This window comes from Drosophila takahashii, chromosome X (genome assembly GCF_030179915.1).
Source record: "Drosophila takahashii strain IR98-3 E-12201 chromosome X, DtakHiC1v2, whole genome shotgun sequence".
NCBI classification, from domain to species: Eukaryota; Metazoa; Arthropoda; class Insecta; order Diptera; family Drosophilidae; genus Drosophila; species Drosophila takahashii.
The window spans coordinates 7,698,347-7,715,190 of record NC_091683.1 but is presented as its reverse complement, the minus strand read 5'-3'; the positions used below and the strand labels follow the sequence as shown (position 1 = coordinate 7,715,190).

At 37.9% G+C, this 16,844-nt stretch overlaps 4 protein-coding genes across 4 annotated transcripts; 2 read left to right on the top strand and 2 right to left on the bottom strand.

Annotated features, from left to right (window-relative positions):
- Positions 1-188: 188 nt before the first annotated feature.
- Obp8a (Odorant-binding protein 8a) lies at positions 189-3,562 on the bottom strand. Its single transcript, XM_070218715.1, has 2 exons — positions 3,426-3,562; positions 189-1,127 (listed from the first exon to the last, which is right to left on the bottom strand). The coding sequence occupies exons 1-2, from the start codon at positions 3,456-3,458 to the stop codon at positions 636-638; spliced, it is 525 nt and encodes a 174-aa protein (XP_070074816.1). The 5' UTR covers positions 3,459-3,562; the 3' UTR covers positions 189-635.
- On the top strand, positions 1,634-2,401 carry LOC108063499 (sarcocystatin-A-like). Its single transcript, XM_017150613.3, has 2 exons — positions 1,634-2,058; positions 2,124-2,401. Exons 1-2 carry the CDS (start codon positions 1,880-1,882, stop codon positions 2,320-2,322), a joined length of 378 nt encoding a protein of 125 aa, XP_017006102.2. The 5' UTR covers positions 1,634-1,879; the 3' UTR covers positions 2,323-2,401.
- Positions 3,563-7,063: 3,501 nt separating the features above from the next.
- LOC108063502 (sarcocystatin-A-like) lies at positions 7,064-7,569 on the bottom strand. The gene is made up of 2 exons (XM_017150616.3): positions 7,362-7,569; positions 7,064-7,298 (listed from the first exon to the last, which is right to left on the bottom strand). The coding sequence occupies exons 1-2, from the start codon at positions 7,538-7,540 to the stop codon at positions 7,100-7,102; spliced, it is 378 nt and encodes a 125-aa protein (XP_017006105.2). The 5' UTR covers positions 7,541-7,569; the 3' UTR covers positions 7,064-7,099.
- A 2,041-nt stretch (positions 7,570-9,610) lies between these two features.
- Positions 9,611-15,601, top strand: SmydA-9 (SET and MYND domain containing, arthropod-specific, member 9). The gene is made up of 2 exons (XM_017150654.3): positions 9,611-10,709; positions 14,616-15,601. The coding sequence occupies exons 1-2, from the start codon at positions 9,858-9,860 to the stop codon at positions 15,249-15,251; spliced, it is 1,488 nt and encodes a 495-aa protein (XP_017006143.2). The 5' UTR covers positions 9,611-9,857; the 3' UTR covers positions 15,252-15,601.
- Positions 15,602-16,844: the final 1,243 nt, after the last annotated feature.

The window sequence follows — 16,844 nt, the reverse complement described above, 5'->3', positions numbered from 1 at the left end:
AACCTTGTATTTTACATTCGATTGGATGCTCTAGTAAGTAACTAAATATTAGTTGTAAATTAATATGAACAGCATATCTTTAGGTAGCGCATATTCTATATTCATGAGTTCCCATTATTTATATGAATATATTCTGAATTTTACTTATTATAAATTACTAAGTAATTACAAATATTTTTGTATTTTTTTACGGTTATTATTATTTGTTGGTAATCCTAATTCTTTATATGGAAAATCCCTTTTATATACTAAAATTTTGTTTTTATATCTTACTAATTAGTTACAAATATTTATGTATAATTTTTGTTTACCTTATTGTTGGCAATCCCAATTCTTTATAGCTATAGAAAAGTTGGTGACAATCCTAATTCTTTGTATGGAAAAATTACTTTGCTTATTTATTTTTTATTGATTTATAATGTAGAATTTTCATGAATTCACATTCTTTGTATGGAAGTATTCTTGTTTTTATAACTTACTGAATAATTACAAATATTTATATATTTATGTATAATTTTTGTTTACCTTACTGTTGGCAATCCTAATTCTTTGTAGCTTTAGACAAATTTCTTTGACACTTATATTTTTTTTTATGAGTTTTTTATATTTTATTCTTAAACTATAAAATTCGATTTTTAGGCATTTCCATTGATGACATCGGACATGTGGCGCCTGTACCAATCGCCCACTGGCGTGGCCAGCACGCAGACAAAGGCCCGGAAACACCAGTCGACCACTGGGACCTGGGATCTTGATTGGGATCCTGATCCTGATCTCGAAACCGATCTCGATCCCGATCGAAACCGCGTCCTCGCATTGCACCCATTGATGGCCGGCAGCGCCTGCTCCACATTGAGGCGTCTCTCGCCACCGAAACTCTGGACGATGCGCAGCGCCTGGAAGCCGGAGGCATCCTGCCAGAGCCGCAGGCGCGACCAGAAGCAATGGAGGTAGTGGCGCACGTGCGGAGCGTCCTCGAACTGCATCCTGTCCAGGTGGAGGCGCTGGGCGAGGGTCAGCTGCCTGCCGCACTGATCTCGAGCCCGCAGGAGTGCCAGCGACTGGGGCGAGCGGATGGCCAGGACCGCTGAAGGATCCAATGTCAACGAAAGGAGCAGTAAATACAGCTGCAAATGAACCGAAACTCTTTTGAGTACAAGGAAAAATTGTAATTCTGACTGAGGTCGGAACAAATACTATATCATAAAGATATTCTCATACAAAGATATTAATAAAATAAAATATATATATAAGTATATAATATTTATGAAAATGTACAATAACTACCAAAAAAAAATAGGAAAAAATAATGGATTGGAAATTAATTTGATTCATAACATATTATTAATATATGTATAATAGGTTATGAAAATGTATAATAACTACCAAAAAAAATAAGCTATAATAATGACTTGGAAAATTAATTTTGTGATTTTATATATTTATTTTTAAGGGCGGGAAAAATAAAAATAGGTACTCTTTTCTATCCGTTTTCAATTGTAATTTTAACAATTGCTAAAATCCGTACTGTTTTAAATTTTTAACCAATTTTTTAAATATAAAATAAGAAGTTACATCAATGATTCCCAAAAACTGCCAAAATTTTCTTCATGGGTTGAAGAAGTCGTCTCACATGAAACGCACTTTGTGGCCTTGGCGTTGGAATTAGTCGGTCAGTGAAACCGAAAGCCTTATCGCTCGAAAAGGAGGCAATCGTGACCCAACCGATGCGATAATCCCCTGAGAAATATATATGTATGTGCACTAATTAATGGACCGCTCCGATGGCGATTAATCTATGGACTCTGCTATAAAAACCTAGCTGGCAGCAATCGATCCATCAGTTTGTTTATTTCGTTGCAATCGAAACAACAGCAAAATGTTTCTCGCCAAGATCCTAATCCTCTTCACCGCCTGTTTTCTGGTCAGTGCAAATGGCCATTCATTCGGAGCAGTTGGGGCTCCAAGAACTCTTGAGGGCGAGGATTTGGCCAGTGCTCAACGGACTCTTGAGGCATCTCTCACCAAACTGGCCGCTGGCGAAGGACCCCACTATCGGTATGGGACAGAGCCCAGGAAAATCCCCGAAATACTCCTAATAATATTCCTTTCTCATCGCAAAGCATCTCCAAGATCCTGTCTGCCACCTCTCAGGTGGTCGCTGGCTCCAAGCACGTCTACTCCGTGGAGCTAATCGACAACGAAGGTGCCACCAAGGTGTGCAATGTGGACATCTGGAGCCGCAGCTGGGAGCCAAACGGCATCCAGGTGACCTTCCGGTGTCCCAACGAACCGGAACTGGTTAGGAAACACAATGCCTAGGTGGATATAAGTGCTTCTTGTGTGTCGAAATGGAAGAAATGTGCCCCCTTCGTTAACTGATTCTTTGAATAAAATTATATTACGTTTTTCAATGTTCAGCACTGAGTTTTTAAAAAAATGTTTTCATGTTTTTTTGCAAAAAATTGTGAATGCAAGTCGATTGGGAATTTCAGTACAAGCTCGGAAAATCAGGATTTGGATTTTTGGTGCAAATTTAAAATTTTTCCTAATCGATTTTTTGTTGTAACTTGGTCAAAAATGGTCCCAAATAAGAAAGGCGTACTGTTTTGGGCAACTAACAACCTAATAATTAATATCAGTAAACTTTCAGTCTGATTTGGAAAAATCAATTATCGACCCAATTTTCACTTTTTTGATAATAATTTTTGGCGAAAATTGGCAAAAATTAAAAATTTCCAGGTTTAAATGCAGATCGATGGGGATTTTTATTACGAGTTCGACGAGGTATGACATTCCACATTTGGATCACTATTTAAATTTTTATGACCAAAATACTACATTTTTTTGGGTTAAAAATCAGGATGTTGATTTTTGGCGCAAATTTGAAATTTTTCTTAATTGACTTTTTGCTGTAACTTGGGAAAAAATGGTCCCAAATCAAAAAGGCGTACTGTTTTGATCAGCTAACAACCTAGTAATAAACATCCGTGCATTTTTCTGCTGATTTAAAAAAATAAATATTTAACCCAATTTTCACATTTTAGACAAGGGGTTACATCATGATTTTTTGCAAAAAATGAAAAAAATTAAAAATTTTCTGGTTTAAATGCAAATCGATTAAGAATTTTATAACGAGTTCAACAAGGTAGGACATTCCATATTTGGATCTCATTTGACACCGTGCCGGACAAAATACTGATCTTATAGGGCAGAAAATAAGAATTATGACTTTAGACAAAATGACCGTGTTTTCTTATGTTGATCTTCACTCGCACAGCTTTATATATCGACTATTTGATAATCTTCGCAGCCGACGGCAATCTGAATAATCCAGTATAACCGCAAATGCATGACCTATTTGAGTGGTTCCCTTAATCTCCGCTCTCAACCGGTTCAAATGGGCCTAAATCTCATTTACTCACCCTGAGCAACCAGATATGCGATCGCCGTGCCATTCCGTTGGAGATCTCCTCCGCTGCAGTCGCAAAGCTGGACTAAGTTCTACAAAGATCGGTGGGACTTATCCAACCCGACTAACCTGGTAAGTGGAAATGGGTTGCCCTGCGATAACAGTTCTACTTAGTATTTTTACAAGTAAATTTAGGTAATTCATCTTACATTTGTTTCTGAAATTAATAAAGATTAAAGAAACAGCTCATATAGCATTTCGAATGGCATCTGTTTTGAGAAATTCGAAAATCAAAAGAGCACTTGGTAAATCGATATCGGCCTTTTCAAGTTTTGTTTTTGATGCGAAATTGGCAGTCACAGCTGCCGTTCGTCATCTGTTTTATGTTAGCACATAAGTCGCTGATATATATATATTTTTTAAAAAGTATATATACACAGATCATGATCATCCGCAGATCATGTGCATATGGATTTGGAATGGAGCGCAGCAACATTTTCGATTTTCATTTCATTTTCGTAACATTCCACGCCAGCATTTAGCTTGTAAACAAGTTTCTCCCTGCCACATCTCGTCTCGTCTCCGCCAAATCGGATTCTTCAGGTGTGGCTGTGGACCCAAGGAATCCAAATTCGAATCTAAATTCAAATCCGCATCCACAGAAGCCCAAAAAGCAAATCAAATTGAATTCGATTCGACAGGCAACCGCAACGAGAGCAATAAAATTGATTGCGTTTAAGTGTATTAAAATCAAATGCGAAATTCGCAATTCGCCAAAAAAAAGATGTGCGGTCGGTGGGTGGACTTTTGGGGCTGGGACTTTGAAAATGTCCATGCCGTGTAATTGGCATTGAGGTGAATGAAGTTTGGCACGCCATCTGGCGGAGGGAACGGGGACTCATGCGCATCGGTTCCGATTGGCCTTACACAAATTTTGGAAAATACCCAGGTCTTCTTGGATTTTTAGCTGAATGGAATTCCATTCAATTTTCATTTGTAATAATTAGATAATAATTATAATAATTGTAAAAATTTTAATAAATGAAGAAAAACTTTAAAAATTTTACAAAATAGTTACTTACTGCCAAAAAGTATGCTATAAAATAGTTAGAATTAAATTTAGTTGGATAACCTTTATTATTTATCCCAATTCTTGTCTTTAATTGACTTTTCGTTATTTTGTATAGGTTTTTAATATACTATTTTTACTATTACTATTTTTTTCGACCTCCAAACGAACTCTATTCACTCACTAATAAATTAATAAACTTATTATTTGGCTACACCTCATTTTCTTAGCAAGCAATTCAACTAAAATCGAGTGCGATATGAGGTAAACACAGACCATTCCCATTTATATTCACATTAATTTTGCTGAATAGCTAAATAGATATAAATGAAGCACTCTATATATCCTATATATATCTCCAATCAGCGGCATTATCCTTCCATGGCGAGATCATCCATACGGCAAATGCAGTCCATTCGACGGCAAATTTGCCGCCATCAGCCACGTCCTCCGCCCAGCCTCCGCCCACCGCCCCCAACGCCTGTTTTTGTGTTTGCCGACGTGACAAAGTCGCGCAAATATTTTAATTGCCACTTTTTTTTTTCCTCCTCGTCGTTTTTCGTCGTCGCATTGCATTTTTGCCTACCTTAAAATTATAAGTAAAATTAACAAATTTTAATTGACTCTGAAAATTAAAGAGGAGGAAAAAGCAGGCGGCGCAACAAGAAGAAAAGCGGGGAAAATGGCATACATTCGGTTTTCAGCTAATTTTCATAGATTATTTTCGTGCGGCATATGGTGGAGGATATTTTTAAGGGGAGAATGATGGAATCAAAGTCGAAATGTAAATTTGTAATAAATAATAATTTTATTGAAGATACAACATTGCGTATGAGTGATTTTTGTATACGTATGAGTAATATTTATATGTTTTTAAAAACTCTGATTACAAATTGGGTTTAGTTGGGCTAAATATTTATTAATATATCTAGAAAATGTATTAATAACTTAACTTGTAATTTTATTTATTTTTTAATATATATTCTTTTTTTTTTTAAATTATAGGGTACTTTTAATGCGACTTCTACCGCCTAACAGACTTTCATTTGTTTTTCTTTTTTGTAATAAATTGCGAAAATATTATTTTAGTATCTGGCTGCCGTTCTCTATGTTTTTTTCAATTTTTTGCCTTATTTTTTAGTTGCAAGTGCAGCGTTGGCGAGATTTTGCAGCGGCACCAATGTGTTTTCATCTCGATTAACTTGTAATTAGCTGTTCCATTTGCATTTCAATTTCCCCAGCGGAAGTGCAGGTGAAAAGCCGACTGACTGACAGACAGGCAGGCTGGAGTGCAGTCACCTGGCGAGAAAATAATTATTTCTATTTTTTGGATTTTTTGCTTTTTGGTTTTTTGCCCAAACGGATGGGATATTCCGCGGTGGCAACTTTGTGACACGGACGACGACATGGCCAATGGTGGCGCCAAATTCCCCATTGCCAGCGGAGCATGGCAAAAACGCGTCAAAGCGCCAATAAATTGTTTGGTTTTTTTTCCGTATTTTAGAGATACTTTTTTCTAGTTTTTTTTTTCCGCGGCATATGCATATTTTGCAAGCCATTTGCATACATCGAATTTTATTATAATATTTTAGCTAGTTTTTGTTGCTCTTCTCGCGCTGCTTGATTTGCTTGGCATTATTTTGCATTTCATTAAATTAAAGTTGCTGCTGTCGGAAGGCAAAATGCGGAATAGTTGGCCAATTTGCGATGCATTCGATGCACGTGAGGCGTCTTCGTCATCGCTGCCACCAGGGGCGCACCGAAAAGGGGGTGGAAATGGGAATAGGAATAGGAATAGGAATAGGAATCGGAATCCCAAATCTGAAATCTTAAATTTGAAATCTGAAATCTAGAGTCTGAAATTCGAAATAGGTGACGAAAGGGGCGGCGAAGGCAGTGGCCAATTTGCAATTTGTCGGATTCATTAGGTTGATTTTCTGGCACTTGCTCGACGCATGATCAGCATCCCAAAGGAAAACAGAGACTAGAATATTCAGTTAGTGAATCAAAACAACTTTTAAAAATACAACAAAATTTCCCATGAATTAAAACTAAATTATTCAGTATTAACACTATTTATTTATTGGGGGTTTATAGTTAACAATAAATCTGCTAACTTATATTAACATAACTATTTACTTAAATAAATATAACTTAAATAAGAGTTTAACAAAGCAGTGTTATTAGTACAGATTATTCGAAGACTCAAGAAAGGAGTAAATTTTAGCTGATAAACATTCAATCGAGTTTTCCAATGATATTTCAGTATACAATAAATTATAATTTGAACAAAGAACCCTAAAGGGCTCATGAACTGCAACTATATCAAATAATAATTAAAATACCAAAATAAAACGCAAATTAGTAAAGCTACAAAAATAAATCAATAAGATTAATTTTTGCCATTAACAAAAAAAAAAAAACAAAATACAAACAGTCCGAAATTTCGTAATTTAAATGAGGAATTTGTGATGTGATAATTCCTGAACTCAAGGGAACTGACAAATAGTATTATTACACCCAGTTTTTAGATCAGAAAACATATTTTGTGAAGTTTTTAAAAGCTCCGTGATTTTAATGTTTTCTTTGTGTAATAATCAAATTTCCATGATATTTCCTTAGGCATTGTGGGTCCTAACCAGTTCCGGTTCGTTGGGGCACCTGAAGGTCACCTGAATGCCGTTGGGGAGCCAGGAGCGCGACCAAATGTCCACATTGCACACCTTAATGACACCTTCCCTATCGATCAGCTCCACGTTGTACTCGTCCTTGGATCCAGCGACCACCTGAGTGGTTGCCGAAATGATCCTGGAGATGCTGTAAAGGAAAAGAAGAAGGAATATCAAGGCTATTCCCGAATTTCCTGGGGTTCCGACTCACCGATAGTGGGGTCCTTCGCCGGCGGCCAGTTTGGTGAGCGATGCCTGCAATGTTCGCTGGGATTCGACCAGTTCCTCGCCCTCCAGGGTCTTTGGGGCTCCGAATCCTCCGAATCCCTGGGGAGTGCCACTGACCAACAAACAGGCACTGCACAAAATCAGGATCTTGGCGACGAACATTTCGAATGGTTTTTTCTGCTTGCTTTACGATTGAGACGAAATAACAAACTAATAGATCAATAGCAACAGCCTCGGTTTTTATAGGAGCGCTCAGATCGGCTAATCTTTTAGGGAATATACAAACACATATATTTTCAGTGGAATCTGAGATCGTTGGGTTATGTTTACCGCCCTTTTTCCGGCTGATAAGATTTGTTTTCATTGAAACGCCTAATTACAATGCCAAGGCCAAGAATGGAAATAAAAAAATATTATATTGATAAATATTCCATAGAAATTCCTGACTAAGTCCCCGAACTTTGTAAGCTATTTTGAAAATATTTTTAAATATAAGTTTCAGTGCACCTGCGTAATTTAGGTGGAATTTATTCCGGTTACGGAGATCATTTCTTGGGGTCTTTACTCCAGTGGACACGTATTAATTAAACTATTATATTGATAAATTTTATATAACAATCCCAGAACTCTGTAAGCTATTTCGAACATTTCTATAAATATTTTAGCATTTTTTCAGTGTACCTGCTTAATTTAGGTGGAATTTATTCCGGTTACGGAGGTCATTGCTTGGGGTCGTTACTTCCGCGGACACGTATTAATCAAAGGGGGCGAGATAAGGGGCGAGGCTGAGTGATTTAAGCCACCCCAGACACCCCAATCTCCGCCAGAAACACAAAACCCCGGCGGAGATCGTTCATCATCCGCTGATGGGCGGCATTCTTGGCTCAACTCCAGAGCGCTGTCAGAAGTGCACAAATCCATGCCGATCTGTATCTGTATCTTTGGCTGTAAATGTATCTGTATGCCAACATTCCCGTACACTCGTTTCGAATGTACGGATATCTGTACATCCGCCAGCCGACAAGTCATCCGTCCGCCCGCAGAATCACAGCATCGTAGCATCCACCATCCATCCGCCCGTCCATTCAACTGCACGGAGGAAAAATATGACCAAATATTTAAGAAGTCCCCATTTTAAATTACCAAAATGAGGTATTATTTTCCGGTAATACTAATATCTATTTTAAGACACATTTCCTAAGCGAGTCTTGATTAAAAACAAAGCAACTAAAATATAATCAAATATTAGTGAGCTACGCAAACGTCAGACCCTGATCATAAAACCGAATTCCAACCTGTGAACCTTAAACATAAACTTGAAATGTTGATAAGAATTCGACACTTGGCTTAGTGAAATCATAAATATAAAGTAATGGAAATATTTATAAAAAATAGAACAAATTGATAAGGATACAGGTAAATACGAATATAAATTTTAAATGTATTATGTGAAATATTTTCTGTTATTTTGTAGGATTTTATTAACGCTTTAAGGAATATATAATAACATTGATAAAAAAGGTAATAGTTAAAATAAATATTTGCATATTGAAGACAAAGATTACAAAATCATAATTTTTAATACAAAACAATTTAGATTGAATTATTTAATTAGAAAATATTTTAATTAGGCTCGAATATATTAGATTCGTTGTTATTCATATTTACTTAAAAAAAGAAAGAATTTCATATTTCAATCAAAGTTTAAAATATAAAAATTTAAATAGATAAATGTTAAATGTAATATTTTCAAATTTAAAATTAATAAAAACCGCAATGGATGAATATTTACATTTCATATGAAATCTTTGGATATACTAAGTTTTTTTTATCTGTGAAGGAATAATTTTACTTTAAACGTTACTCAAAGATGAAGCGATTTCTGGTACACCCTGAGCTTGTATAATCGTAATTTCTCCCAGTGCACCCTTCAAAGCAGGCATTCAACCATGCGCTGTTCATCAATCCATCCGAGTGGACACCAGGATTGCCCTGGATTGGGATTGTCTGGGCTCCTCCCTTCCCATTTCTTAACAACCTCCTCCCAGATCCATCGATCAGCCGAAAATTCGGGGATCGTATCGTCACTGTCGGAAATTCGGCGGGGGAAAAGAGAGATGCCACCGCCACATCATCGGAGATCTTCGTTAACCGCTCGGCTCTGGCGATCGTCGACAGCTTTTCGAATTTTCAGCTTTCCGCCGACTTTTCACATAAAAATCATGTAAGGCTGGAAAACGGCGACAGTTTACTCACGGCAGTCGCGAACCAAACGCTGCAGGCGAATCGAATTTTTGGGCAGAGAAGAAAAGCGATCAAATCTAGAGATCATAAGAGATTGTGTTAAGGAAAGAGGAGGATTCCTTGTGATAATATTTTTTGTTCGAGTGCCACGGTTGAAAAACTCGCTTGTTTTTTGAGTGACGCGTACGTTTAAAGTCCTTCCAAAAACCCAAAAAAAAAACCCGAAAAACCCGAGATGATCTGCCCGAAACGCACCTCGGAGCTGCTGGACCTCCACTTGGCGCCGTTCAAGGACAAGGATCCCGCCTGGGAGATCGGAGTGTCGAGGATCGCGGGACGCGGAGTGGTGGCCACGCGGAGCCTGAAGAGGGGCGAGATTATTTTCCGGGACAGCCCGCTGCTCATAGGATTGGCGGCGCACGAGGAGGACTCCCTGAATGCGTGCAGTGTGTGCCTGAAAATGCTTCCCGATACGCGGTTCATGTGCCGCCAGGGATGCGGTCTACCGATCTGCGCCCTGTGCGCCAAGAAGAAGGTCCACAAGAGCGACTGCGATCTCTTCAAGAGCTGGGGACCCAACGAGCCGGATGTGGCCAATTCGGTGATCATCCGGCTGCTCTGCGTGGCCAGGGCCATTAATTTGAGCAAGGAGCAGCGCGATCTGATCTACTGCCTGCAGGCCAATTTGGACAACAACCATCGCACCGAGGTGAGGAACGCGGCCAAGTGCTTCAAGAACTTCCCCACCGACAAGAAGCTCATCGAGATCATGAACCGCACTGTTGCCGTTTTGAGGACCAACGGCTTCGACAAGACCACCGACCGGACGAACGACAACCAGGAGTTCAACTACAGGGCCCTCTATCCGCTCTTTGGGGTCGTCAACCACGACTGCATTCCCAACGCCTACTACACCTTCGAGGAGAAGACCAACAACATGATCGTCCGCGCCGCCATCGACATCCCCGAGGGATTCGAGGTGACCACCACCTACACCAAGCTCTTCACCGGCAACATCGCGCGCCACCTCTTCCTCAAGATGAAGAAGGGCTTCACCTGCAAGTGCCCGCGATGCTCCGATCCCACGGTGAGTGAATTGGAATAAAATATTAAATTTAATATTAATATAAGGGATTTTTAATAATGGAGAACTGTATCTGCACAGAAAAAAAATTTGATATGAAATAGGATCACTTCTACCATTTATTTATGTCAAATCTATGATTCAAACATATCAACTTGATATTTTATCACATCATATAAAATACATTTGAACAAGTAATGTAAAATAAGATAAACATATTCTTTATTATAACTCGATCTTTGGAAAATATAAAAACGACCAGCACATATCAATCTTATCTTAATATTAAGATTTTAGATTACTTTTAAGCTCAATATCGTTTTAAATAGATAGAAAAGAAGTATTTTTAAAAACGATCTTTTGATTATCCAAACAAACCTTTTATTTAACCAGGTAATAAGTTTTTACTTTTAATACAAATCAAATACAAGTAATTGTTTATTTAAGTTAGTATTCATAGATTTTATATTATGTTTAGATTTACTAAATACAAAGCCCGACGGGATTTTTAAAATATATAGTACAAAACATAAACTATTTAAATTGTGAAAACAACTCACCTTTTAGAACAAACTTAGTTTAAAGACACTCACTTAGAAATGAAATACTCATTTAAGAAAGTTTCCAAATATTTACAAATTGAATTCCATTTTTTGGGATATAAAATCCCAAAGATAAATACTATTTTAATAGAAATATTTAATAAAGGACTTCATAATCTTCTTCATTTCTTTGAATGTGTTCCTTAATTTGTTAGTTTTTAGTTTTTAGTGTTATGGATTATGTTATACCCCCCCTTAAACATCTTAATTTTATGATGATTACTCAAAAGAACAATTATTTTGCGCATCTTCTGGATCGGAAATCACTTGGCCAGCAATCCAATACGAAAATCCAAAGATCCAAAAATCCCAGCGATGATCGATGGGCCAGCTGAATAAACTATTTAACCAATTAAGCAAAGAAATAATCAAACATCTTTATAGTTTTGCCGAAGGCGATTGAGGTCGGCATTGTCTTTGTGGACTGAAGTACGTGCTCCCAATCGATTTTCGATTTTCGCCCATTTTCGGGCCACGATCAATCAAAAGAAGACAATTTCCACAGTTAGATGCTTTTTGATTTTCGCCACAATTGTTTCGGGTGCGAAAAGTTTCATTAAGGATTTCCTGCGCCCATCAAAATTCATCCGAAAACAATTAAAGACTCGCGGCCAGATCGATTTTTGCAGCTATTATTACAAGAGGCGGACTTTGTTGTTCTTGGCCATCGATTGATTTCCTTTCCCCCGATTTTCCCTCCGTTTTCCCTCCATTTTCCAGGCGCAACAAGTGGCAGGCCACAACAACAAAAAAACATGGCTATAAACAACTTTGTTTATTTTTAACGGGCCGAAAACAATTCAATTAAATCACAAATAAATAGATGGATTCCAAAAGCTTTTTAATTCGTTTGGCAATCTCTTCGAAATAAAGAAATTCCTGCAAAAAGTTGGAATTAAAAAAAAACACAAATTAAAAATCACAACTCTCGGTTTTCATATATCTTGTGGCATTTTTGGTTTTCGGTTTTCGTTGGAATCTTTCTGCTCATATTGATTTGATTTTTGTCACATTTTTCTCATGTTAACCGACTGATATATTTTTTATTCGCCCCGCATCGCCTGTTGTTCTTTTTGTTTTCATAGCAGCTTGCATATAGAAACAGATTTTCTTGGCCATGGCCACATATAGCGCCTCGGATCGTAATTTCCCGTTTGACATTCGCCGAGAATGCGAGGCGCAACTCAGAGGCCAAATGATGAAAGCCTAGAGAATTATGCCTAAACGAAAAACCCTCGAAATCATCTTAATTTAACCATAAACAGACTGTAGAACGAGTCTTTCTGTTGTAAATATCGACGGGGAGCTATAGAAATCCCCGAAATGGCTAAATTCAGGCCAAAACAAACAATTAATATTTCTTTGATACCAACAATACAAATTTTAATTGACAAATGTTCCTTGTAAGGAAGGATTTAAGTGAAGGTTTTTGTTATGTTTTTCTAGTCTTGATTTTTCTTGAAAAACCTTCGTTTTATTTTCTATACTCAGTTTTAAATAAATTAATTTTTTATAAGAAGTACAAAACTTCTTCACTTTTTTTCCTTTTTTATACAAATATTTTCTGCTTGCCATAATTTGTAAGAATACATTTCCCTAATGTTTTCATCGCTACAAAGTTTTTCCATTTATCAATTCCACTTAAATTGCCCATTTGTTAAATGTCAAAAATAGCCACAACTGTTGCTAGTTGCTAGTGGCCTGCCCTTGACTGTGGCACGTGTTGGTGTAATAAATTTTAAATATAATTCAAGCTATAGTTCAGCGAACTCCCGCAAAGGGACTTTATATTTATGTATTATATTTAGGTTTCCTCCGCTCCAAGTGTTCATCATCCGCTAATCGCACCGATTCTTATCCAGAATACTATGGGCAAAAAGTATATTTTTCTAGGGAAAAATATTAGGATACAGGATTAAGGTTTTAATTAGGGTTTTATGAATATTGTATAATTATTTCTTATTTCACAACTAGAATTTAATTATTTTAGGTACCTATATTCTTTTTTTTTGGTTAATACATATATCAAAAGAGTTGACTTTTGTTGTCTAGTCTGTATAGTGCAGTCTGCGGATCGGAACCATTAATTATCCGAGTTAATTTACGAGCAAGCAAATTGGGCGAACGATCATTCGGATTGAGAATTTTATGGGGATGACGTGGCCGACATCCTTAACAACCTGTGTGTGGATATTTATCGATCGCACGAGCGAATTCTAAAACGCACACGGAGCGACATCTTTTTTTATTTTTATTTTAATTTTCCATCTATTTTTTATATGTCAATCTCGCGGATCTTCGGCAGCAGATACATATTCATATCGCAGATACACGGCGATCACTTGTTGGAGCGCTTGTTCAATCCGTTTTCGGATTATTTTTAGCTGGAACCGAAATCGGGGAATCGGAATAGGAATCGGAATCGGAATCCCAGAAATGCGAAAGCGCTTTTCATTAGCCGAGACATTTGGCCCCAATGATTCACGCGCCAAGTATCCCGAGTGCTGTGCTAGTTCCCAAAGTGATCGATGGCCTGGCAAGTGTGCCGATTATCGATGGGATTGATAATTATGTGTCGATCATCGGATAATAATGGCCATAAATTGTGGTGAATTGTGATGTTACTTAAATAAGTATCCTATCTTTATAAATTCATAAAAATTGGGGAATTAAAGGTATTGTTTAACAATTAACAAATTAACAATTCTTATCCAACTATTATATCTTTAAAACCTCATAAGTTAATGTGTAAAAAAATGAGGTTCGATATTTCATATAATTTATAATTTAAGGATTTTAGAAGTGGAATCTTTAATAAAACGTAGGAACTCCATAAATATACGCAAGAGAAATAAAGTTATGAACATGGGTGCGAGAAAGGGTTTTGATTTATTTATCCGAACTTTAAATTTAAAGGCAGGTTTTTTTTAATGCCAGACGATATATACAGCAAATTAAGTAATTCAATTTCTTTCTTTCCTCCGAGATGACTAATATTTATAGTTCTGTTAGGTAAAAGAATTGGGAAACATCTAACCTAAGCTTTAGTTCAAAACCAGGTTATACGATTTTAAGTTCTGATTAAATATATACATACACAATAAAAAACATGTTCCTGTAAAATCGATATGGCCATGTAAATTTCAGGTCATACAAAACCCATATCGTTGTTACATGAACAAATATTAATATTTACAAATTAAAATTGATCTTAAATAATGCAAAATCGATCTACGTTTCATGTAAATTTTTTTTTCTACATCCTACAACCGCTAACCTCTCGATCCCTTGGACCTCTCGATTGCAGGAGAAGGGCGCCTTCATCTCGGGCCTCTACTGCCGGGACACGAACTGCACGGGCCTGGTGGTGCCGGAGATCTCCGGGCTGCCGCATCCGAACTGGAACTGCCTGGAGTGCAAGCAGAAGTCCACGCATGCGCAGATGATGAAGTCGCAGGACTTTGCCAGCGGCGCCATCAACGCCAAGGCCAATTCGAATTCGCTGCGCACCCTGGTGCAGTATCTCAACGAGAAGAGCGACGCCTTCATCCCGAGCTCCAACTACGTGGTGATCGATGCCAAGATGTCTGTGCTGCAGCGACTGCAGCAGGGACGCGAGGACTGCTCCGAGGAGCTGGCCAACAACACGCGGCTCCGCTACAGCCGGGACATCACCCAGGTGATGGACAAGCTGGGTCTGGGCGACAGCCTGCTGCGCAGCCACCTGGAGGAGCAGCTGCGTCGCGAGGAGGAGCGCCGGGCCAAGCGGCTGGCGGACGAGGCCGAGAAGCAGCGCAAGCTGGCCGAGCTGCAGGCCAAGGCCGCCGAGGCGGACAAGCTGCTGGAGGTCCTGGAGAAGGAGCAGCAGGAGCAGCAGGAGCAGAAGGAGGCGGCAGCGGGCACAGCTGATCCTGGAACGGCTCCTGCTCCTCCGCCGGCTTAGATGCTCACCGGTATCCAGCCACCTTTGCCAGGACTCGAGTAATCTGAAACAGTTGTGTGTGTCTACATAGATAAAAAAGGTTTTCAAGAACTTAAATTAAATTATTAAAAATATATTAGCAGTGAAAATATTTTCAATAATATTTAAAATATTATATTAAACACAGCTGTGAGTTCAAGAACTCAAGATCCCGAAAGACGTGGCTTCATACAAACGTGGCTTCAAGTGTAGTCCCCCCAAAACAGTCCTCTGGCCACCTCTCCTAGTTCTGTGTTGTGCGTACTAAACTAAATAATTGTATCTGTATTTGTATTTATTTATTTATAATAAATTAAAAATTATATACTCGACGAGTGCTAATTCCTTGGCGGAGTCTGCCAAAAGATCTGTCTTTTGGGGGCTTTGGAATCGTTTTGTCAAAACGTTTTTTAATCCATCGAGCTAGAAATATTTGTGAAATCATAACGAAAATATGCTGGCAAGCTATATTTATTAGTTTGCTGTGCGGTGTTTTACCGGTAATTATGAGAAAGTTTTGAAAAATAAATAATAATTAAGTTGGTTTGAAAACATTTATTAGAAAAAGAGCTGTCAATTATTTTCAAAGAAAATCAGATCAATAAAGTTTGACAAATGGCTACCATTTACACACCTTTCAGTTTAAAAGCAGCATTTATGGGAACCTTAAAAAGTAATTGCCGAAAGTAGTTTTGGGGGCGGAACCACAGGAAACGTTAACGATCCACCAACTTTGTGTTTTGTGTGTTTGGCTGCCTTATTCATAAATTTCTTGCCATTTAATTCGATTGGCCCGCCCGGCATTTGTTTTATTTGCCATTAAAAGTTGCAGTCGTCGACTTTGGGCGACCGTTAAAGCTGGCGGCCGTATCTATTTTTGATTTTCTCATTTTTGATCGCCTTTGCGACCGCCTCCCGCCGCTTTACGATCGAATATATATATATATTCAGATTCAGATTCATAAGTTTCCACATACATATAGTACATGTATTCATACAGTTGTCCAATGTCTAATGTCTAATGGGAATTGGCCATTTGCCGCATTCAATATTCGATTCGATTTGATTCGATTCAGTTTTGCCCCAGTAAACTGCTCATTAAATCGAAAATCGTGTACATGAAAATAATTAAATAAATCTCTCAGTGCCGCCGCGGAATTATCAGAAACATATTCCTGCCACCCATATGGATATAGATTCTTGTTCAGTTCGTACAGCTCCACCTGTCTCATCAATTTGTTCGAGAGTCTTCGCCTTTTCGATGTCATCGTGTGATCTTAATAGATGGCTGTGCGAAAAGATATAGTAAGCCGATATATATATAGTATAGTATAGTATGGAATGTATTCTGTATCTCTACAATATCTCTATCTGCATAATGGCAATAACAATAAAAGCTCGGCGAAAGCGGAGCACATCCAAACAAATTTGAAAACTCAGCAATCATAAATAAAATTATAATAAAAATGCCAATAAATTATGCGGCATATTCGTATGGCCGAAAATAATGACCCACCGACGTGTATCTATCCGTCGATCTGCGATGCGATCTCCCCATCTATATGTCTAAATATC

What these genes read in the sequence shown, in the direction of transcription:
- LOC108063499 (XM_017150613.3), top strand. Translation starts at nt 1,880, where the DNA reads ATGTTTCTCGCCAAGATCCTAATCCTCTTCACCGCCTGTTTTCTGGTC. An exon ending in GGCGAAGGACCCCACTATCG is followed by an intron (nt 2,059 to 2,123) that starts GTATGGGACAGA and finishes CTCATCGCAAAG; the next exon opens with CATCTCCAAGATCCTGTCTG.
- Obp8a (XM_070218715.1), bottom strand. Translation starts at nt 3,458, where the DNA reads ATGGCACGGCGATCGCATATCTGGTTGCTCAGG. An exon ending in CGCATATCTGGTTGCTCAGG is followed by an intron (nt 1,128 to 3,425) that starts GTGAGTAAATGA and finishes GTTCATTTGCAG; the next exon opens with CTGTATTTACTGCTCCTTTC.
- LOC108063502 (XM_017150616.3), bottom strand. Translation starts at nt 7,540, where the DNA reads ATGTTCGTCGCCAAGATCCTGATTTTGTGCAGTGCCTGTTTGTTGGTC. An exon ending in GGCGAAGGACCCCACTATCG is followed by an intron (nt 7,299 to 7,361) that starts GTGAGTCGGAAC and finishes TTTCCTTTACAG; the next exon opens with CATCTCCAGGATCATTTCGG.
- SmydA-9 (XM_017150654.3), top strand. Translation starts at nt 9,858, where the DNA reads ATGATCTGCCCGAAACGCACCTCGGAGCTGCTGGACCTCCACTTGGCG. An exon ending in CGCGATGCTCCGATCCCACG is followed by an intron (nt 10,710 to 14,615) that starts GTGAGTGAATTG and finishes TCTCGATTGCAG; the next exon opens with GAGAAGGGCGCCTTCATCTC.